At 37.8% G+C, this 21,228-nt stretch overlaps 3 protein-coding genes across 3 annotated transcripts; 2 read left to right on the top strand and 1 right to left on the bottom strand.

Moving 5' to 3' along the window:
• Positions 1-257: 257 nt before the first annotated feature.
• CBG19280 lies at positions 258-2,224 on the top strand (the record flags this gene model as incomplete). Its single annotated transcript, XM_002637502.1, has 5 exons — positions 258-359; positions 406-456; positions 502-825; positions 1,039-1,177; positions 2,052-2,224. The coding sequence occupies 5 exons, from the start codon at positions 258-260 to the stop codon at positions 2,222-2,224; spliced, it is 789 nt and encodes a 262-aa protein (XP_002637548.1).
• Positions 2,225-2,623: 399 nt separating this feature from the next.
• On the bottom strand, positions 2,624-20,228 carry CBG19278 (the record flags this gene model as incomplete). Its single annotated transcript, XM_045237993.1, has 22 exons — positions 2,624-2,893; positions 3,272-3,354; positions 3,461-3,697; positions 3,746-4,179; positions 4,340-4,790; positions 5,134-5,370; positions 5,574-5,885; positions 6,520-6,630; positions 8,077-8,157; positions 8,216-8,301; positions 8,360-8,573; positions 8,930-9,009; positions 14,279-14,360; positions 16,613-16,767; positions 17,009-17,547; positions 17,763-18,133; positions 18,184-18,533; positions 18,584-18,813; positions 18,846-18,998; positions 19,043-19,390; positions 19,543-19,761; positions 20,193-20,228. The coding sequence occupies 22 exons, from the start codon at positions 20,226-20,228 to the stop codon at positions 2,624-2,626; spliced, it is 5,079 nt and encodes a 1,692-aa protein (XP_045096737.1).
• Positions 15,093-16,161, top strand: CBG19279 (the record flags this gene model as incomplete). The annotated part of the gene is made up of 5 exons (XM_002637501.1): positions 15,093-15,221; positions 15,271-15,481; positions 15,523-15,643; positions 15,692-15,928; positions 15,978-16,161. The coding sequence occupies 5 exons, from the start codon at positions 15,093-15,095 to the stop codon at positions 16,159-16,161; spliced, it is 882 nt and encodes a 293-aa protein (XP_002637547.1).
• Positions 20,229-21,228: the final 1,000 nt, after the last annotated feature.

Below are 21,228 nucleotides of genomic sequence, written 5' to 3'. Positions count from 1 at the left end.
TAATAGAGGGAATACGGTAGGCGTGCCGTTTAAAGTGTAAAACAATATGATACAAAAAACGATAATGTGACACCTTATTAACTAGATTTCTATTTTTACCAATTAATTCTTTCATATTTCTAAAAATATAATTCTCGTGACCTTGTGCTTTCTCGACCTCCTTCGAAACGTCAGCCACCACGTGTTCCAGCTAACCTAACCGGATATCCCTTTTTGATCCTTGTCCGTAAATTTTCTTTCCGATTGATTTTTCCACCATGCTTGTAGCTAGTGAACGATCTCCAAGCAATGAACCTACTCTAATGATTGGAGACGTTGACCAGAATTTCGACTTCACCCCCGTTCATGATTTTATACAGGTACCCAAATTATAAAACAGCAGTTTCAACAACTAAACGTTTTCAGTCAACGTTCCCATATCCAATCAGAAACAGAAAATCAACGACTGCCAGAAAGGTATACAATCGAAAATCCTTTTTTTTTAATTCCTTCGAATTTCAGACAAATGTCAACTACTTCTTTCAATACTTTTCATTTGAGGATGCTCGAATCGCGCTGAGAAAACTGAATGGGCTCAAGGTTCCTGAAATGGAACCCGAATATCAACTCGCAATGAATTTCACAAGACAAAAAGATGAAGTTTGTGCTCATTTGACAATTTACAATCTGCATCTGGCTCAATTAGAAGTCATGAAATTGTACACTCGGTATCCGTCACTTCTTGGTTTGGCACGATACAATTTTCTTAATGATGAAGGAAAGAGACCCAAAACTGTTTGTTTTATTCGATTTGGTGATAAGGATGATTGTATGGAAGCTGTGAGAGTGAGTCAAAAGAAGACATTTCTTGTTCATAAACCATGAAAGAAAAAGGCCTAAGAATTCGGATTATGACCGTATTTAACTATAGAAATCACTTGTTGATCATAAAATTAAACGATCTTTGAACTTGATATTTTCTTGTTTTTTTTCTAGAAAAAATTCCAAGAAAAAGACAGCCAAAAAAAAATCTCAAAACAGAAACCTTCTAATTTCCAGGAGCTCAATTTGCGTCCTATCGAAAACAGTTGGATCCTTATGACGATTTCTGTGAGATATATGGATGAGTTAAAGGAATATGTAGCAGAAAGGGAAGCAAATAATCGAGCAATCGGGATGCCAGCATTCCATAATTTCTGTATGTTTTGTTGCAAAGTATAGTCATCCATATTATTCTGAGCCATTGAAAGCGGGGGTCCCTGGGATTGATGGATTCGGATGTCAGGATGACGTTTATTCTTCTTTTCTCCATTTCTCCTGAAGAAAAAAAAATGGATTGAAATGAATTTCGTCAATCCGCATAGACCAATTTGTCGCCGGAGTAGATAGGCAAAAAATCCCTATGAAAAGGAGGGAACAAACTAAAAAATGGAGGAGGGCAATTTCGAGATTTTTCTTTTCGAATTCAGATGGGGCTAAGGGAAATTTGTATTGTAGGGAAACTTTCAAAGAAAAGTGTTCCTGCTCTGGCATGCACATTAAAGAGGGAATCCAACCAAATTTTTTATAGTTTTTTGCCTTAAAATATTCCCAATGTTATGTATTTAAATAATATTAATTCGAAGTATGAAAATACATACTTTTGGGAACATTTTAATGCAAAAAAAATTACAGAAAAATATTTTGGTCGGAGTCCCTCTTTAAATATTCTAGAGAGGGGGTTTGAGACTATAAGGGTTTTCAAAATAAATTTAACTTTGATGTTATTCTAATCAGACATTCAGATTTGTTGAACTTACTTTTTAATTCAAAATGCACATTTCAATAGAAAATAAGCACTAACAGAATGCTCGCCGAACCGTCAATTTTGAGCCCACATATCTCATTTCCTGTGAAAGATATAAAAAAGTAATCAACTGACAAAATGTTTATCATAATATCGAAACTATTTTGCAAGTTAATTACTTTTCGATATCTGTTAAAGGAACCGAGATAAATTAGCTCAAAGTTGGAATTAGTACTATTAGAATGTTTACGGTATGTTCACCGACCAAATGGATTTCAAATTTCAGACTATAAGCGGGAATTGAATGTAGACCAATTTAATCAATTGATCATCAACAACACCTACGATCATATCAACGAAATGGAGGCATCCAGATGGTCTCCTGTGGTCTTCCAGACAAAAATTCTTCAAAAAAACTACAACAGACAAATCACAATGGGCTTGTTTGAGAATATGTGATCTAATTATTTGTATCTAATTATTTATGTTTATTGATTTTTAATCGTTATTCAAAATAAACAAAATTACAAGTTATCAAGCAAAAGTAAGGCATCGTCATGAATGATAAAAGTGAAAAAAGGATGGGAAAAAAGGCATTTTAGGGTTTCTCAAAAAGGGAGCAATCAACATTATGAGCATGATAAAAATATTAGTAAGGCGGAAATAAACCGGACATAAAAAACATGGGTAGGGCATTTTAATACAAATTGTTTGATATCAAGTTGAGTGTTTTTCTTTTTCGATGTGTTCGTTCGTTTTGACATGTTCAAGAATAGACGATAAACTAATCTTTTTTAAGCTGAGTACATTCTAGTATTATCACAGAGAGATGATTGGCGGGGGAGGAGGCATCACAATTTATTGTCTGGATGAGAGATTCTCTTTCAGAATTCCGTAGATATTGGCTCCTTTTGGAGTATAATCATTACCAACTGACATGTTGTTTCCGTTGCTTCTGTCATTTGATTTGATACTGAAAAATTGGGAAATTTTGGAATCTTGGGTTGTTCGGGGATACCTGGATACTTGGTTTGGCGCTAGTTTTTCAATCATACGTTCGATGGATCGATCGATCTCACACATAACTATCTTTTTCTGTTCGATAGCCAAAGTCGTATCGTCCTCCACCTGAAATTAACGATTCAGAATTTTATATTTTGTGTTTTTGTCGTTGCTGGAAATCTAATACCGTAAAACCTGTACTCCCAACTTTGGACCAATTTATCTCGGTTCCTGTCAAAGATTTTTAAAAAGTTGTCAACTGATAAATTGTTTCTCATAATATCACAAACATTTTATCAGATGACCACTTTTTAATATCTTGGTCAGGAGCCAAGAAAAACTAGCTCAAACTTGACAGTTTGGGCGCCTATCTATTCCAAGTTTTACGGTAATTATAACAATTCTGAATACTCTAAAACTAAAAATTGAACATTCACAATCGAAGCAACTATAGGTAGTAAGCTGGGCTATAGAGACTATCACAAGGGATTGATAAGGGATAACACTCACCAATTTCTTCGCCTGAAGACTCTTGTCAACGTGAATACGCAGCTGCTCCATACAGTCTTGAACGTGACAAATCAGTGCTGAAAATGGGGAAGTAGAGAGAACAAAGGAATCGGAGAGAGTCGAGACGACGAGAGGAGTTTGGCGTGAGAGCAAACGAATAGAGCGATTCAGAAGGTAACTTACGATTTTTAGTTCCATCTTGAGAGTTCTCCATGAGATTCTGCCACTCGTGCGAGTTAACAGAACTACGTGGAGATTCATCACTTCCGAGATCTGGTCCCTCCATTGATTTGTTCATTTGCTCACTCATCTTGGCCACCAAATAGTTATTTCCAGTTCTTCTTGGAGTACTAGACGAGGATAGACCACTTCTCTGTTGATCGTATAGCCGACGGCTCGATGGAAGACCACTGCCGATTGCTGAAGAGAAAATCTTATTAGGTCATCTATGTCTCTTTAAAAACTTACGTCCGCTTCCCATTGCGAGAGAAGAAGAACCGCGTGATGAGGCAGGAGAGAAATCCGATCCAGTTGTAGATCGATTTCCTGCAGTCAATGCTCTTTTATTGATACTCAAAGGCATCATATCCGAGTTGTTCGAATCACTTTCTTCGGATGTTTGATTTCTTCCAACAACGTTTCCAGTCTTATTTTTGGCACGATATCTCTCCATCTTCTTCTGTACAGCTCCACGGGCCATTCGTTGAGCGAATGGGCTTCCAGTGTCTTCGAATTGTTCTGGAGCCGTGAGATCTGGATTACTAGCCTTTCTCATCATTTGGATAGTATTGGCCATTCGCTGACTCGGACTATTTACATTGGATCCCTCCATTGCAAGTCCATCGTTTAGATTTCCAATACTACGAGCCATCATTCTGGATTGAGCAAGAGAACTTGTGGAGCTGAAATATATATATTGGTAAAAAATGTATTGTTGCACAAAAGGCAGTTAAGAGAATTGAACATACAAAATCAGTTTGCCATTTTCTTCTTATCAGTCTTTTTTATTGTCCTAATACTCCACCCATTTTTTTCCAAATACAAAATCAACAAAATACTCACCCAGACCTCATCCTTGAATCAGCATCAAATGTTTCAAACGATTCCATATTTCCAAGAATTTCTCTATTTCTCAAATTACTGCTACTTCTTGTCCTTGTCTTTGGCGTCGAATAGTTTGAAGCCTCTTCCAGATTTTTCAGAAGTGCCAAGTTCTCTGTGGACTTCCTCAGATTTTCACTTGATTGGTGTAACTTCGATCTGACGGCCATAAGTTTGTTCAGTGCATCCGTGCTCTTTCTCATTTCATCTCTACCACGTGTAGCTGATCGGACGTAGGATACATCTGAATCGCGACGTCGTTGTCCCTGGAGCCCTCTTCCAACTATGGAACTTCCAGCTGTAGATGATGGACTTGATGGTGTGTCTCTAGAGTTGATCATTTGACTTAGAGCCAGCTTGTTCGGGCTTTGGCTTCTACTGCGGAGGGAAGATGCAAAGTTGAGATCATCAGCTGAAAGAAATTCCGTTTAGAATATAAGTTCTGAGTATTTTAAAGTATGGAAAAGTGGTTCCCAAAATTAAATGAATAGGGGACAATGTAAGCGAGTTGGATGTATACTTTTTTGAATCCTTGGTAGTATAGTGGTAAGTATCCGTCACATGCGAGACCCGGGTTCAATTCCCGGTTGGGGAATTTTGGAGAAATTGAGATTAGAAGCAAGAATGGTAAAAAACACAGGGAAGAACAGGGAAGACAAGATGGAGTAAGAAGAACCATGCGACAAAAAGGGAAGGACGCAGAAGTGTTTGCCGTGAAGATGTGTGATAGGCCCAAAAAGAGCTTCCATTTTCACCTCTTTCAGTTTTTCTAGTCCTCGATGCCACACGTCTTCTTGCCACATCAGCATCACGTGTGTCTACAGTTACAGTACTCGGTCGACGATAACCGATTCTAACCCTGGATTTCGGCTCGAAAGTCGTAGAAGTGATAACGTCGTCGTCATCAGAATCGATGACGTCATTATCCAGAGAAATTTCGCGCGTTTGAACAGTTGTCGTAAAACGCAATTTCTGTGGTTGCTTATCTGTGTCTGAAACGGGAGATGTTCGGGATGGAATGAGAGAAATATAGAGGAGAATCAAGAGACGTAGAGATATCGGGAATGAACGAGAGTACTATAGATCATGAGAGACTTAGACAATTAGTTGGGGGGAAATCGGAGAGATTATCGTTTATGTTTTGTTTTCATAACAATCCATTCGTTAATAGCTTTTTTGGAAAGAGATAACTCACGTCGTCTTGACAGATTCGTTGTTGTAGACGGAACTTCAAGATTCGTAGCAGCGAAAAGATTCGAATTACTTCGTCGTGGAGCTCCTGAAGTGGCAAGGGCCGATGAGCTCCACACAGTTTTCGGTTGGGTTCCTCCGTTTTCCAAAAACTTCTTCGAGAGACTGTTTCGATCCATTGACTTTCGTCGGAATGGAGAACTTGCTTGGATTTGTTGGAGTGCTTGTTGGGATGGAGCAGCTGTTAAAACTCTTGATGTAGTACGAGGAGCCAATGGTGGGGGATGGGTGGAGTCTGGCATTGGGTAGGAGGGTCCTAAAAATGGTTTTTTAAATGAGTTCGAAAAAAAACTAGAGAGAAAGTAATCTATTTCTTACGAGGGAACCTTTCAAGTTGTCCGGCTGATTTGTCCAAACCAAGTATACAGAATGAAAGAGCGTATTTCAAAACTTTTGAAACCGTTTTTAAAAGCTGCTCAAGAAACCTCTAAAATGATGGAATTTCAGTTTCAGCACCAAGAAATTTTTTTTCAGTGTAAAATCGGCATTTTTCAAATGTGGTTTTCTCCACTTATGGTAGGTTTCATTGTCAGAACTTAAAATTTTTCAAGAAAAATTTCGAAATATGAAATTCCATATAATTTCAAGTATAACCCAAAATGATTCAAGTTTAAAAACCTCATAGGATTGGAGAAAATCACATTTGAAAATTGCCGATTTTACACAGAAAACGTGATTTTCTGGTACTGAAACGGAAATTCCAGTACTTCAAAGACTTCTTAAGAAGATTTTGAATATGGTTTTAGGTGGTTTGAAAGACGCTCTTTCATTCTGTGGACTAATCACAACTTAAAAGGTTCTCTTGTTAGGATATATCTTAAAGACACCTGGCTGGCAGGTGATGGTAATTTTTTTAAAACTAGCCAGAGATGAGAGAAAAAAAAATTCACCATGATCTCTAGGATATCCTCCATATTGTTGCTGGTGATGGGGCGGAGCCATTGAAGTGGCCATGACTGGTGAAACGCGATGAATATCTACAGTTGAGGATGGATGCCAGTCTGAAAAAAAGCAACACAATTAATTCGTTATTCATGTGAAACTGAAGAAGGGCAGGGTTGGGATGTTTGATGGATGCGCGAAATGTGAGAAAAAAGAATTGGGAGGAGGAAGCGCAGAAAAATGGAATACATCAAGAATTTGGAGAGGTGAGAAAAGTTTGTATAAGGAAAGAGAAAGAAACACACACGAAGGCCAAGAATAAGAAGAAGACGAAGGATGGATGGAGGAAGCATTCGATTTGCCTTCATTTCCGAAATCGGACACCTTCGGAAATAGTACGCGAAATAGAGAGGCGCAGAAAGAAGGCGGCTGATTGAAAAGGACACACACTTTTGAATTGGTGACCCCTGTCTTTTCCGAAAAAGGGGGAAAAGGAAATGACTGTACTGGCTCAAGAAGGGGGAAATTGAAAAGGAGAAATCAATATTATATGTGCATTCCATGTGCTCCTTCCCACTGCGGGGAACACCTGCTATTGTTGTTTGTGACATGAGAAATCGGAAGGTTGTGGGGAGGAGGACGGAAAAGGGTCAAAATGTTTGTCTTGGGAGGAGGGGAAGAGATAGAAATAAGAAATTGCGCTCTATTCAATCTGACTAATTGGAGAATGACTCAACGGACCACTTTTTGTGAGGGTTCGAAAGCTGTGGCCACCGGATGAGGGTGGTTGGGGTTGTGTTGCCATAAAATTTCATAAAGATAGGAACGGAATTGAATAGAGCCAATCTGACTAGTCACAGAAAAGTACTCGGCAATACATACAGTACCAATCATTAAGATGTACAAAAACATAGATTTCAGGTAGTTTTTTTGCCATTTTGACCATTTTTCTGAAGTCTGCAGCTCGGCCGTCAAGTTTCCGATCATTTTGCGAATTTCGGAGGATGTAAAACAGACCTAGATTGAAAACTTTGCATTCAAAAAATATTTTGAAAATTTCTAGTTTCCAGATGATTGCCGATTTCTGAAAGATGTCCCATTTTGACCAGTTTTTGTACTGAAAATGTGAAAAAAGGTTCTTTCAGAAATCGGCAAATAGCTGAAAAATTACGAATTTTTTAAAAATTCTGTGAATGCAAAATTTTTAATCTAGGTCTGTTGTATACCTTCTTCAATTTTCAAAGTAATCGGAAACTTGACAAAATGGTCAAAATGTTCAAAAATAAACTGAAAACTCCATTCTTGTATATTTTAAAGGGCGGTACTGTATGTCGAAAAGACTATCTCAAGAATAACGTTCCGACCCGTCACATGTATGAATTCTAACTACAAAATCAATTTTAACAACTAGCTCTCCAAAAATCTTTGGGTCTTCACTGTTTCGAAACATATTCTCCTCTTGAGCCAATAAAGAACGAAGCACCTAGCAACTCTCCTCCGTATTTTCAAAAAAGAAGCATCACAAAAATATTATTCAGAGTCAAAAGCATATGAAAATGTCTGACCGTTATTGTTGGATGACTGCGGCATATCTCCCCACTTCATTCGTCCAGATGTGTTCGCTGATGACAAGTGGGAAGAGGATCCTGGAAAAGAAATAGGAAAACGATCATAAAAGCAGCTGCGAATGATAATAAAACTCACCAGACTGCGAATTACGTTGTGATGCAATGTGCGACATCATGAGTTCTTTGGCAGTCTGTACTCGGACACCACCGCCCGTTACGTCCCTAGAAAATGATTCAGGTAAAGAGAAATGCGTTATTCAGACAAAAAAAACTTGCTTACCGTAAATTCATCATTGATTTACTACTTTGATATCCTCGGAGATGTTCTGGAGGTACGTACAAAGATGGAGACGCCGAGCGACGAGCGTCGTTCAGAGGAGCTGCCAGGTATTGGCCACTTCCAAGATTCGAGTCTTGATCGTCTTCGTCCGAGAATATACGATTTTTTCTTCTCGATGATACGAAATCCGATTGGGTTTCAGATATATCAGTTTCTGAAATTATATAAATGTATAGTTATTGCATTAACGAAGAATCTACCGTAAAACTTGTGATAGAAGGACCTCTAACTTTTAACTTTGAGCCACTTTTTCTCGATTCCTGTGAAAGATATCAAAAAGTGGTCAACTGATAAAATGTTTATCGTAAATTCAGAAATATTTTATCCGTTAACTATTTTTTGATATCTTTTACAGGGAATGAGATAAATTGATTCAAAATTGAAAGTTGCCGAGATTTCTGTTCGAGTGGTACACGATGGAGGTATTAGTTAATGATTGGTGGATAGAATCTTGTTTTTGGGTTTTCCAGGAACACTACTAGAATGTCGAATGCAAAAGCAAAAACTTACCGTATTGATCGTGCGAGAATAGATTCGTGTGGGTCCGTCGTTCGACAGCTGGCGCAGACTGGACCGCCGGAGAGAAGGAACTGAAATTTACAAAAATTGAAAATTCTAAACTTCAGGTTATCATTTTCTACTATACTAGATTTAACTAACCGAGCACAGATTATCATGGGCATAGCGAATAGAAACAACAAATCATAGAAGAAAAGAACAGAAAAATGAGAAAAGAGGAAGATTCCAAAATTTTTTGTGCAGGAAGAGAATGTCTGCGTCTCGGATAATTAGAAGAAGAGAAAGAAAAACGAAAAGAGAAAAAGAGAAAGAAGCTATCAGTGATTTTATCACTTTCTCTTCATCGTTTTCTTGATTCTACCAATCGTTTTTCGGGAGATATTATGCATGGAAACAGCTGATGATTTGGAAGAGAGAAATGATAAGAATGAGGCGAAGATTATGATAAAGTGGACAACACTATGTCATGTTATATCTCTCGGAGAATTCGGATATTTTATATTGTTTACGTTCTTCTGAAATTCAATCGGAAGAAGAAGAAGAAGAATGTCGAAACCATTTGAAGAAGACGGTCATCCCGTCCACCTAGCAATTATGCAGATTTGCATTCCTTAAACGCGGAGAAAGAAGAAAAGGTCAGAATCAGTTTGATGGGAATGAATGGAAATTCGAGTTGACAAATCAGTTGTGCAAACTAAAGCGAAGAGGCGAGAAGAACTGTTCCAGTTGTTGGGTGCTTAGCAGAAGAGTGTGACGTAGCAGAAAATGGTAGTGAAATTTGAAATCGAATAGAAAAAGGAAATGGAAGAATAGGGGAAGGAAAACGATTCGATTGATGCAAATGTGGGAAAATAAATAGGAAGAGAAGGAGAAAGAGACTTTCAGAAATTTTCCATTTACAGAGAATCAAAAATCGAAACTATAAATGGAGAAAAATGAACCTAAAATATGAATCTATTTTGGGCTTTTGGTCGCTCTGTTGGAAAAAAAAATCGCGAGAATCAGCGAAAATCTCACTTTTTTACTGAAAATATTTCTGGAGTGTTTCGTTTTATTGCTTAAATATATAGGCCTTGGCTGAAACGCCGGAAAAAAACAGTGTTTTAGCCTAAGCCTATAAATTTTAACAAAACGCAAAATATTCCGACAAAAATACAATTTAAAAGTGCTGAAATTCCCAAATATCAGCGAAATTTTTAAATTTTTAAAGAGAAAATTTCACTTTTTTACAGGCTTAGGATTAGGATAAAACGCCTTCATATTTTCTGTAAAAACATTCAAAATGGTGCCAAATTCAAAAAATTTGAGCAGAAACAATGATTCTGTGAAAGTTCTGTCGTTGGTTTTTTGATGTCTTTCAAATTGTGTCATACAAAACAATACTGTCATTTTCAGATCAACTTTTTAATCCGAAAAAACTTTGAAAAGCGTTTCCTGATCAATAACAACCATACTTATGCCATCCTCTCCTTTTTAGGACCATCTTCCCCCCTATCAGTGCTCTCTGATAATAAAACGTCACATTATCACTGATCAAACATGACCTCTGAGAGCTGCTTGTCTTCTTTCCGGATAACTGATAACAGCTGTGTTCAGGTTCAAATGTTCATGATTAATGAATGTGTGTTGTTAACGTGTCAGGAAGAGGAATTCGACAAAAAAAAGAAAAAGAAGAACGAAACTACGAAAAGTCGAAAAATGCGTAGGATGGGAATGTGTATTAAAATTCGGTTTATCAATTGACCTTCTCCGGAATTGACGGAATATTATAAAAGAAACAAACAATTGAAATGATATCGTATAGAGTACAGATGAGGTCCTCCGTTTTCATGATGACAGGCGGAGGAGAAACAGCGGGAAAAGGGAATGCAAAAAGGAAAACAAAGCCCACCGCCAACCGTTCGGCCGCACTACCGCGTGGGAAATCAAGAAAAGTTCGACGGAATCAGTTCCGCCGAAAGTGATTAGTTTCTGGGCAAAGTGACTGGTTCTCAGTGTTCAAGCTTCACTCTTTTTTTGCAGTCTATCTGTTGGCACTGATTGAAATTGAAGTCAAGTGAAACGAATTGAAATTAAATAAGAAGGGAAAAAAGCTAGGAGAATAGAATCTAGGAGAATAAGAACATTCTTGTATTGAAAAGTCAACGAGCCAACGTTGCCTTAATAGAAGCCCACCCAAACCATCAACTTTGAGCTCAATTATCTCGATTTCTATGCAAGATATCAAAAATGTGTCAACTGATAAAATCTTTGTGATATTATGATAAACGATTTATCAGTTGAATACTTTTTTATATCTTTCATAGAAGATAAATCGACTCGAAGTTAAAAGTTGAAGAACCCTTCTATTGCAGGTTTTACGGTAATTTGAAAAGAGTAGGTTAACAATTTGAACCAAATCAACTGATTCTCTAAAATTCAAAAAGGTATACTGTGATCCACTTAGTATATACAACTACATGCATTTAGTCATCCCTCCTTCATTCTTTCGGTTCGTTGAACACGAACAGTTAGTAGTTAAAAGAAAGAGAATGAATGGAATAAAGGAAACTGTACGAAATCCGAATCGTCTTCGAATTTCTTCTTCATCTTCAGAAAAAGTTTCGGTTACAAAAGAAAAAAGAAGGCGAATCGATGAAAAGGTGTGCACTCCATGAAAGAGGGATGAGATCACACGAGAGGACATATAGACAAAATGAGTAGAAATTGGAAAGGAAAAGAAGGAAGAGAGAGCCAAAAACGGGAAGTGTAAATAGAATCGAAATGGAACACCAGCCGGCCAGTCGGCCTCTGTAACGGCTGGTACATATAAAAAAGAGAGAACGATGACATGTACAAACATACTTGGAGCATTTGTTTTGATGGTAACTGGCACTGATTTGATACAATAACCTTTTGATGTTATATGGATAGGGAAAAAGTAGTTTTTAGAAGGGACAAAAGGGTCAAAATATTACAGTTTTTATACCGTAAAACCTGTGACATAGGCACTCCTAATTTCTAACTTTGAGCCTATTTATCTCGGTTCCTGCGAAAGCAATAAAAAAACTAGTCAACTGACAAAATTTTCATTATAATTTCAAAAACATTTTTTCAGTTGACCACTTCTTGATGTCTTTCACAGATAATGAGATATACAAGCTCAACGTTGACGGTAAGGGTGGTCTTCTTTTAGAACCATTTTCGTCCAAAATGTAAAATTTTCTGGGACAGGCATTTAGAGGGAAATTAGGGTAACCACCGGTAGAAAATGTAATTTTTAAAAGGATAAATGGATGTTTGGGTAATTTTCATTGACTTGATACTATTTTCATGAGTTTTAGACTATTTTTCTAAAAATTTCGGCACATTTTTGGGGAAAATTTCGAACTTTCTAGGGCTCCAATTAGAGGGTAAGTACACTAATTTTAAGGTATTTCTAGTGACTCGACCAATTTTTAAACATTTTCGCATTGTCTGGGACATTTATAGGGTAATCAGGCTAATTACGGTGTCAAAAATGTGATTTTTAGAGTGGGAAAATGGGGGTTTGAGTCATTTTTCTAATTTTGAAGCGATTATAAAAAATTACAAAGTTTGCTGCGGCAAAAAATTTGACAGCTTCGAAAAAATTGGAAACCAGACAGAAAAAAGAAGAACCAAACCCATAGAGTTTATGATGGCACTGCGCTGAGACCGATAAGAGCAAAAACAAAACCATCGGCCGGAAAGGAGGAAAAAGCGGCAAGAAGTCCGTCTCTCGAGCATTTAGGCAAATAGATCAACTTCTCTGTCGTCTCTCTGATTGCCACACTCTCTCATCCAACCAAAGTGTTAATTTGCATAAATAACGGTAAACGTTCTACCTATCAAACGCTATTGAGCGAGAGAAAAAAAAAGTAGATACAGTAGTAAAGTGACTACACAGTGACTAGTAGAAGTGGTCACTGAAACATGGATTTTGAAGAGAGAGGAGGTCATCGATGGATTATACAACTAATACCATCAATAATCAGATTCGATAGTGAGTATCTGTGGTCAGAGAAGTGGCTATTGAGAACGAATGTGTATGTGTGAATTTTTATTCTTTCGAAATTTTATGAGGCTGCCACACAATGAGTACGAAATCGCATCAATTTTTTTTGGAATAGGGGGAAAACCCGAAAAAGTTATAGGGTATTAGTCAGGTAGAATTAGCTCAAAAGGACTAAAATGAGCCAGACCTACGGAGCATTTCCAAATCTCATCGTCATTTCCTTTTCCAAAGCGATATTCTGCTTCTGTTTTGAAGGTCCATAGAACAATAAAAACTTCTAGAAGTTCCACTTTAGGTTTTATGGCTATCCATCAAAAGTGTGCTATTCAATTATTCATAGTCTAGCCCCAACGCAGCCGCTTTTCAAAAATCATACGACTTTATGACTTTAAAAAGTTTTTAGGAAGAAAGAAAAATGAAAAAAAAGATATTACAATTTCGACTGACTTTCCGGATTCGAACTGTTCTTTTTGTTGGTCTAAATTCAGTTATGTACCTACCCAGTTGCGACATGTGAACGCCGCGCCCCACGACAAAGAGTTAAGCCTTAAGGGAGGGGGTGCTGAAATGGGAAAAGTTCGAACCCTCTCGGGTTCTACAATTTTTTTCAAGCTTAAAATTTGATTTTTGGGTAAAAAACTAGAAAATTGAGTTGGTGAATGCTCACATCCCACCGTATACGTTCACTTTGAGCTAAATTATCTCGGTTCCTACGAGAGCTATCAAAAATGTGTCAACTGATAAAACATTGATTAGACTATGACAAACATTTTATTAGTTGATAACTTTTTCATATCTTTCACAGGAGGCGAGAAAATTGAGCTCAAAGTGTACGGATAGCGTGTTAGATACCCCAATACAGAGAAATAAAACTAGCGGGGGTGTTTCTCCAAAGAAAAATCGAAAACTTGAACGATAAGTATACTGTATTGGTTGAGAACCAGTGTGTGAAGTGTGTGGGATGAGAGACGAATCACTTTTATATCTAATCGGATTTGCCTCTTCCTCTCAATGTCAACTTCTCGATTAAATGCGCTCAAATCCGCCAAAGAGTTTCGAGTGGAAAAGTATTTGGGAATCTACGAGTAACGAGAAGAAAATACTCCCACCCACTACTTCTTCCGTAACAGTGTCACTTTCAACAACAATACAACCGTTTTATGATATTTTCAAAACGGCGTAAATACGTTTTTGTTGGCACATTGTACATATAAACACCAGGTGTAGAAGAAGGGGAGAAAAAGATGAATATTTTGAGTGTAAAAAGTGAGAAGGAACGGAAGGAATGTATAAAAAATGAAACAAAAAAGAAATAAGAAACGCACCTATCTCCAACACGTGCGTAACTCGAATTTCCAATCAGATGTCCGCCGTTTGGAAGGATTTGTTTCGATCGACTGCTTCGGACTGAAAAATGCATGGTTATTGGTTAATTCAGGAAATACAGTATCGTATAATATAATGTAAAAGACTATTTTCTCAATTGATTTCCGGCGATTTTGACCACTGTCAGGAGTTTGTAGCTCGGCTGTCCAGTGTCAGATCAGTTTGAAAACTTTGGAGGGTGTAAATAAGATCTAGATTGGAGAATTGGAATTTTTTGAAAGTTTCTAGTTTTTCAGATATTCGTTGATTTCAGAAAGCACTTGTTTTTCACATTTACAGTTAAAAACGGGCCGAAAAGGCCGTATTTCAGAAAAAAAGCCGAATAGCTGAAAAATTAGGAATTTTCAAAAAAAACCTGTGAATACAAAGTTTCCAATCTAAGTCTGTGTTACATCCTCCAAAATTTTCAAAGTGATCCCAAACATGACAACCAAGCTTTAGACGGTTGACCTTTACAGCCGAGCTCCAAACTATTGACAGGTTCTGTATATTCAAAAAAATAGGCCAAACTTTTCAAAATTCTACAGTAATCCTATCATAATTTCACGTTAAATTCTCAATGATTCACACGAACAATTAATTAGCTCATACTATGGTGCCAACTCTCTCCAAATCTTTACAGTACAATCAAAGCAACAATCAGTTATATCTAGAAGTACCCTTGCGTAGTGTGAGCAATCGGGAATCTGTCATCGGTAACAGGTGTGTTCAGCTCACATTTTAGAAATTCAAAATCTGTGAAATTTCCAGAAAATGGCAGACACGATGCAAACAAATGGCCGTGCGTGCCTCCTCGGACCAGGCAACAACAATCGTATTTTGACTCGTTCCACTCGTAAAAAGAAGACTACAATGCTTTCACCGAAGAAGTTTTGCGATCATGTGAGGATCTGATTTTCGGAAATTTAGATTCTAATATTTTACTTTCCAGATTCTCGGTAAGACCACAAACAAAAGTTTCGAAGCTGGAATCGCCGAATTGTACAAGGAATGCTACTTAGAGTCGCCCACATTCCTCACCTATTTCAAGGCGCCGAAAGAGAAGAATTTCTCGGAATCTGTCTGGTTGTACGATTCAACTCGTGTCATCGTACCAGAAGTTGAATATTATCACGCTTCCTGGGTGGATGGTTTCAAGCCAAGTGAGCCATAATTAGATGAAAGTTTTAAAACTAGCTTTCAGACCAATACATTCTTGCACAAGCTCCAAAAGATGCTGATGCCGCCAAGGACTTTTTCAAGATCTTGCATCACGTCAAAGCGGAAGGATTGATTATTGCAGAGACTGCTGAGGAATTCTCAACGTAACCTAAAAAATAGAAAAGAGCATGTTCTAATCTATAAACTTTCAGTCACATTTCTACAAAGTTCGAAAAGGGAGCCGGAAAGAAAGGGGGTGAAAAGACAAGTGACGATGTCTCGAGTACTGTCATCAAGGATCATGGACTCAATCTGAAGGCAGTGAAGTTCAATCGTGCCGATCAAATGTCTGCTCAAGATCTCGTTGAAATGTTGGAGAAGGCACGCAAGTATCTGGGATGTCCCCTCAAAGGACCTCTAGTTATTGTATGCAAGGATGGAGCAACCAAGTTGGAGCATTATTCATGTCAACAAAACATTTTTAATTATCATTTTCAGAAGTGGGGTCGTGGCATTCATCGACACGGAATCCGATCGTTTGGCCAAGAATGGGCGTGTCAAGCATACAGACACAATCAAACATATCAGATTGATGAGAAGTAATACTTTCGACTCGTTTGAAATTTACGATCTCGGAATCAATGCAATCATTGAACTGTGCAATAGACATAAAAAGAAATAGGGAGGAACTGAGAACAACTGCTCATTTCAAATAAACTGATTGTATTTGAATTTTTTCTGTTTTTTGTGGGTGCCAATTAGATTCATGAAAATATTTTTGGGAGATTTTAAATTGGGAATAAATTCTTTGAGAGAACTAAATACCGTATTTACTCTAACATAAGCCCATAGCCTATCACCGACTTTGAGCTCAACTATCTCGATTTCTGTGAGAGATATCAAACATTTGTCTACTGATAAAATTTACTGATATTATGATAAATAACTCATCAGTTGACATATTTTTGATATCTTTCCCAGGAATCGAAATAATTGAGCTCGAAACGCACGTATAAAGTTGGGTTTCTGTTAGAGTAAATATGGTAGTTACGACGCCAATTTTGTCTTGATCTACAGAATGACCTACATTTAATCAGTACGACACATTTTGAAAAACAAACTTTTAAACTTACCCGAAGAAGAGAATCTGGTTGAATCGTCGTCGTCAGAATACAGTGATGCTGAACTTCCAGAAAACTCTGGAGCACCAAGTGGTCTGGCAAACGAACTTGAGTCGCCGCTTATAGTTTCGCTTCCACTTCCGAGAAGACTGTCAGGTGTTGAAGTTCTAGAAATATAGAAACAATGGGAACAATTGATTTATTAGTTTTTGGGCGAAAAAGAAGAAGAAGAAGAAGAGATTCCCAATTATTATTGTTATGAAAAACGCATCGAGAGGCGACACGAGAAGCGATCGAAAGTGGAAGTGGAAAAGAAAAGATTGGAATCTATTTTTCTCGAAAAACCGATATAAATCTTTTTGTGTGTCGGTCATTAAAATGGAGGAGGGAATCGATGGCCCAATTTACCTCATGGTTACTTCTTCCATCAATCGAACTTGTGCAGATATCATTCGTTCCGTTAGATTCTTTGCCAGTTGCCAAACGAATATAGCTCCATTTGAAGTTGTCACAACTACATTTTTGAAGTCATCAGTAAACGTGGCATCTGTTGGAGGAGCTCCGAATCCACATAGAACTGCTAGACAACCTCCAGTTCGAAGATCCACAACATACACATATTTATCGGAACAGACAGAAATCGCATAGGATCCAGAATGATCAATGGCAATTTTATGGATCTTTCCACTATGTGCAACGTCATCATCAGTTCCCTTGACTTCTCGAACAGGTTTACCATTGATATCAATTTGTCGGAGCATTCGATCATGCCCTCCGACCACAAACATATCAACGTATTTGATAAATGTCATATCTCCTATACTTGATGTGACTGATAACTGCTGAACTCTTGTGAACTCCGAATGTTGATCACTGAATGAATTCAGCTTCCAGATTATCAGACTCCGATCTGTGGCGGCTGTGTAGAGATGGAGTTGACCATTGTTCTGAAAAAAAACTTTTCCTTGGTACATAACTTTTTTTTTATTTCGAAGTTAGTTCTTCAAAACATCCAGCAAGCCGAACTTAATGATTCATAAAAACGAAAGCTCTCTAGCATCATAAAAATTCAGTTGGCGCTTATCGATTTCCGGATCTACGATTTCATTCTTCCTTTCATTCTCCCGTTCCTATAGGAATTATAATTTCAAATTTTTCTCACCGATGCAAATTTAATGGACTTGATTGCTGCTTGATGACCATCCAAAACTGCACAATGTACGAATTGCGAACTATACGGTACCCTTCGAAAAACATGAACGAATCGATCTCTTCCACCAGATGACAAAAACATTGGTTGATCATGAGAAGATGTAGTCGCATGATCAGAGAAATCAATGGATGTCACATCGTTATCATGAGCATTTATGACATCGATTATCGGAGTGTCCGAGAAGAAAAGATCAATTAGATATAGCATTCCAGTTGCTGTTCCAGCGATCATCATTCTTCCATCATGAGTTACACGTGTACAGAGAACTCCAGAAGGTGATGCTGTCTGATGGTCTTCGTTAGATGGTCCGACAGATTCCACTGAAATTCGTAGTTTTTTGAGAATTCTAAAAATTATGTAAGCAACCCACAATTTCTTTTGTCGAGTAGTAAGTCTGGATTCTCGTCCAAATACACCACTTTCAGTAGAGAAGGGCAAAGAATATTCGCTATTTCTTTTTTGTCTTCACTCTCGGCGCCGAAATTCCAGAATCGAATGGTTCCATCTGATCCTCCGGTAATAAGAGTTCCAGCTGGTAAACAGGGCGAAGAAGATGGGAATGGTTCTATGCAATTTACAGATCCAGTATGTCCCAAACTCGCTCTTCGGAAAGACCATGACTTGTTCTCCCGGGCAAACTCGATCAGCGATCGATCAGCGTAGCCAACTACAAATGTTGGACTGGAAGATGAGGCAACAAGACACCGAGGTTCAGGAAATCTTAAGAGTAAGCAATTTTCGAAACTTTATTCCAAATTTTTAAAACTCACATAGCATCTTCTGGATGATTCTGCAACTGTTGAGTTTCGTAGACGTTTGACGGATCTTGGAAAAGATGAGTTGGTGGTGCAAGATCAGCCAAGAAATCTAGGTCTTCTCCAATCAAACAGAATAATCGAACTAGTCCATCCGAGCATCCGACAAGCAGTCCTTCTGGGATTTTCGCAATGCAAATTGCTTTGAAATCTCCACTTTCTTTCCATGAGTAACACTTGACATACTGAAAAATATTTGAATGAAGAAGACGGAAACCAGAAATATAATTTTGCTCCAAACCTTCTTATTCCCATTGAACTCCAGAAGCTCTCCACTCGACGTCACCGCCACCATTCGATTCGTTGCGTCACAAAACGACGCATCCACAAAATTAACGTTTCTCTTGTCAGCCAAAATAGCTGATCGACTCTGAAAATACGATTTTTCAAAAAATAATTTTCCTTAAAATCTACCGTCAATCCTGTTCGTTTGTTGAGTCCATCTGAAGCCAGAGGTAAAAACCAATACTTGACAGATTTGCTGCCAACAGTCACACACATGCTACTGTCAAATGAAATAGTTAAAGCGTTTACTGGAGACATAAGCTTTCCGATTCCAAGGTCATGTCCATTCCTCCAATCCCATGTGATTATCTGAGCATCGTGTTGACATCCAATGGATATGAGTGTGCTATCATCCGGAGTGAATCGAACTATTGTGATGGATACTGTATGAGCTTGCATGGATCGGACCAGCCGACCCACAAAGTTCCCTTGATCGTCTCGGAGTTGCCAGAGTCGTACTGCTGGTTGGTGTCCGGTCTGGAAACATCAAAAGAAGTATCGTTATTCTCTAATGCTTGCTCCTTTTGAGTTGAAGTAGTGCTATTATCCTGTCACTTCAAGTTTTCACCAGATTGAGAAGTCTATTTCAAAAACTACCCTCAAATATTCTAAAATCAAAAACCACGAACCTCTCCAGTAGCCGCATATCTACCGCATGCTGTCACTGCTACACATGTGAACTGTTGTTTCGTTTGTGAGATGAGATGTCCTTCGAATTTATCATGTCCGGCTGCTGAGCTAACGATGATTGAGCTTCCTGCGACTTGGAGGAGTGTATCAGATGCATGATGAAGAGCGATTCCGTTTACTGTGACTCCACTCCGACCGACAACGTTTTTTAGTCGGGCCTGAAAATTTTCATTTTTGAGATTTTCAGAAATTTCTTCTTTCCTCCTACATCCTTTTAGTTTTTGACTGGATGGTCAGAGTTTCATGTATAAAAATCGTAAACTGTTCTAATAATAGGAGGGCCCCCACACTATGAAGTTTGAGCTAATTTTTCTTGGCTCCTATGAAAGATATCAAAAATGTGTCAACTGATAAAATGTTCGTGACATTATGTTAAACAATTTTTCAGTTGACAACTTTTTTATATCTCATATGAACCTGGATAAATTGGCTCAAAGTTAAGGGCCCTCCCATTACAGATTTTAGGATCACTCGGCTTTCATTTTTTGCTATTTTCAGAAATTCCTTCCCTCTAGATGCTCGACTTAATGTTCAGAGTTTCATGTATATAAAAAACTGAATCTGTTCTCTAATTTTTTGCACTTCACACTTCATGGAACTCGGAATCAAACCAGATGTGTGCCATCTGGAATACATTCTTTGAATTTTCGAACAACGTATAAATTGAGAGAACAATTATAAGATACATTTTTAGGTTCCGATTTCTCCATGTATTGCTCCGCTTCGAGTAAAAAACATCTTCCACCAACCCAATGAATCTAGCAACTAGTTCCCTTCCTCTTCTCATCCACTCCTCATTGTAAATACTAATTACAATGGGGACCGTATACGAATATGCCATCCCCAAACATGGAAGTATGTATGCAAATCAGTTCGTTTCCTCCTTCTTGCGTGGGAACGACGTCTTCTGAAGGACACCAGGATGAAAGGGGGCACACCCCTATCGTGTAATTGCCCTTCTTTAATTTGATTTTTCTGCGGAAGGAAGGAGTTTTTTGTACTTTTTATGTGATTTCAAAAGACGTATTTTACAGTGTGACTCATGATTTGCATTTGTCTGATTCTTTGGAGAAGTTTCTGGTGTCTGGTGTTTTTCAAAGGGAATTTAAAAAAAAGAACTATAATTGCACAGTTTAGGTTTTGGACAAGAAAAAAAATAATATTTTGGCATTTTTGAAATTAAGGGTTTTTTCTGGTTTTGAGCTTACAGTTTCAGGAAATATACAGAAACACAATTATCTCGATTTCTGTTAAACGTATAAAGAACTAGTCAACTGATGAAATATTGGCAGTATTATGATAAACATTTTGTTAGCTGACGATTTTTTGATCTGTTACAAGAACTGAGATGTATATGCTCAAAGGGCAAGTATAGGGAGCCATTCTATTATAGTGTTTACGGATTTATTGGCTTCTGTGAAAATGGTGTACGTTTGTCTTTTTTAAGCTCATAGCTTCACAAATCATTATTTTAGACAAATTAACTCCCCAATGAATACAGTAACTTCTAAGGTGTGTTACAGTACCCTTTCCCAGTCCCTATAAACCATTTGACCTTCTCCAAAGTGTTTTTCCAATTGTAATGCAAATTTTGATAGAATCCTACTCTCTTTCATCTCTCGTAT

Source organism: Caenorhabditis briggsae (assembly GCF_000004555.2).
Source record: "Caenorhabditis briggsae complete genome, chrV, whole genome shotgun sequence".
Taxonomy (NCBI): domain Eukaryota; kingdom Metazoa; phylum Nematoda; class Chromadorea; order Rhabditida; family Rhabditidae; genus Caenorhabditis; species Caenorhabditis briggsae.
This window is presented reverse-complemented; position numbering and strand designations above follow the sequence as displayed.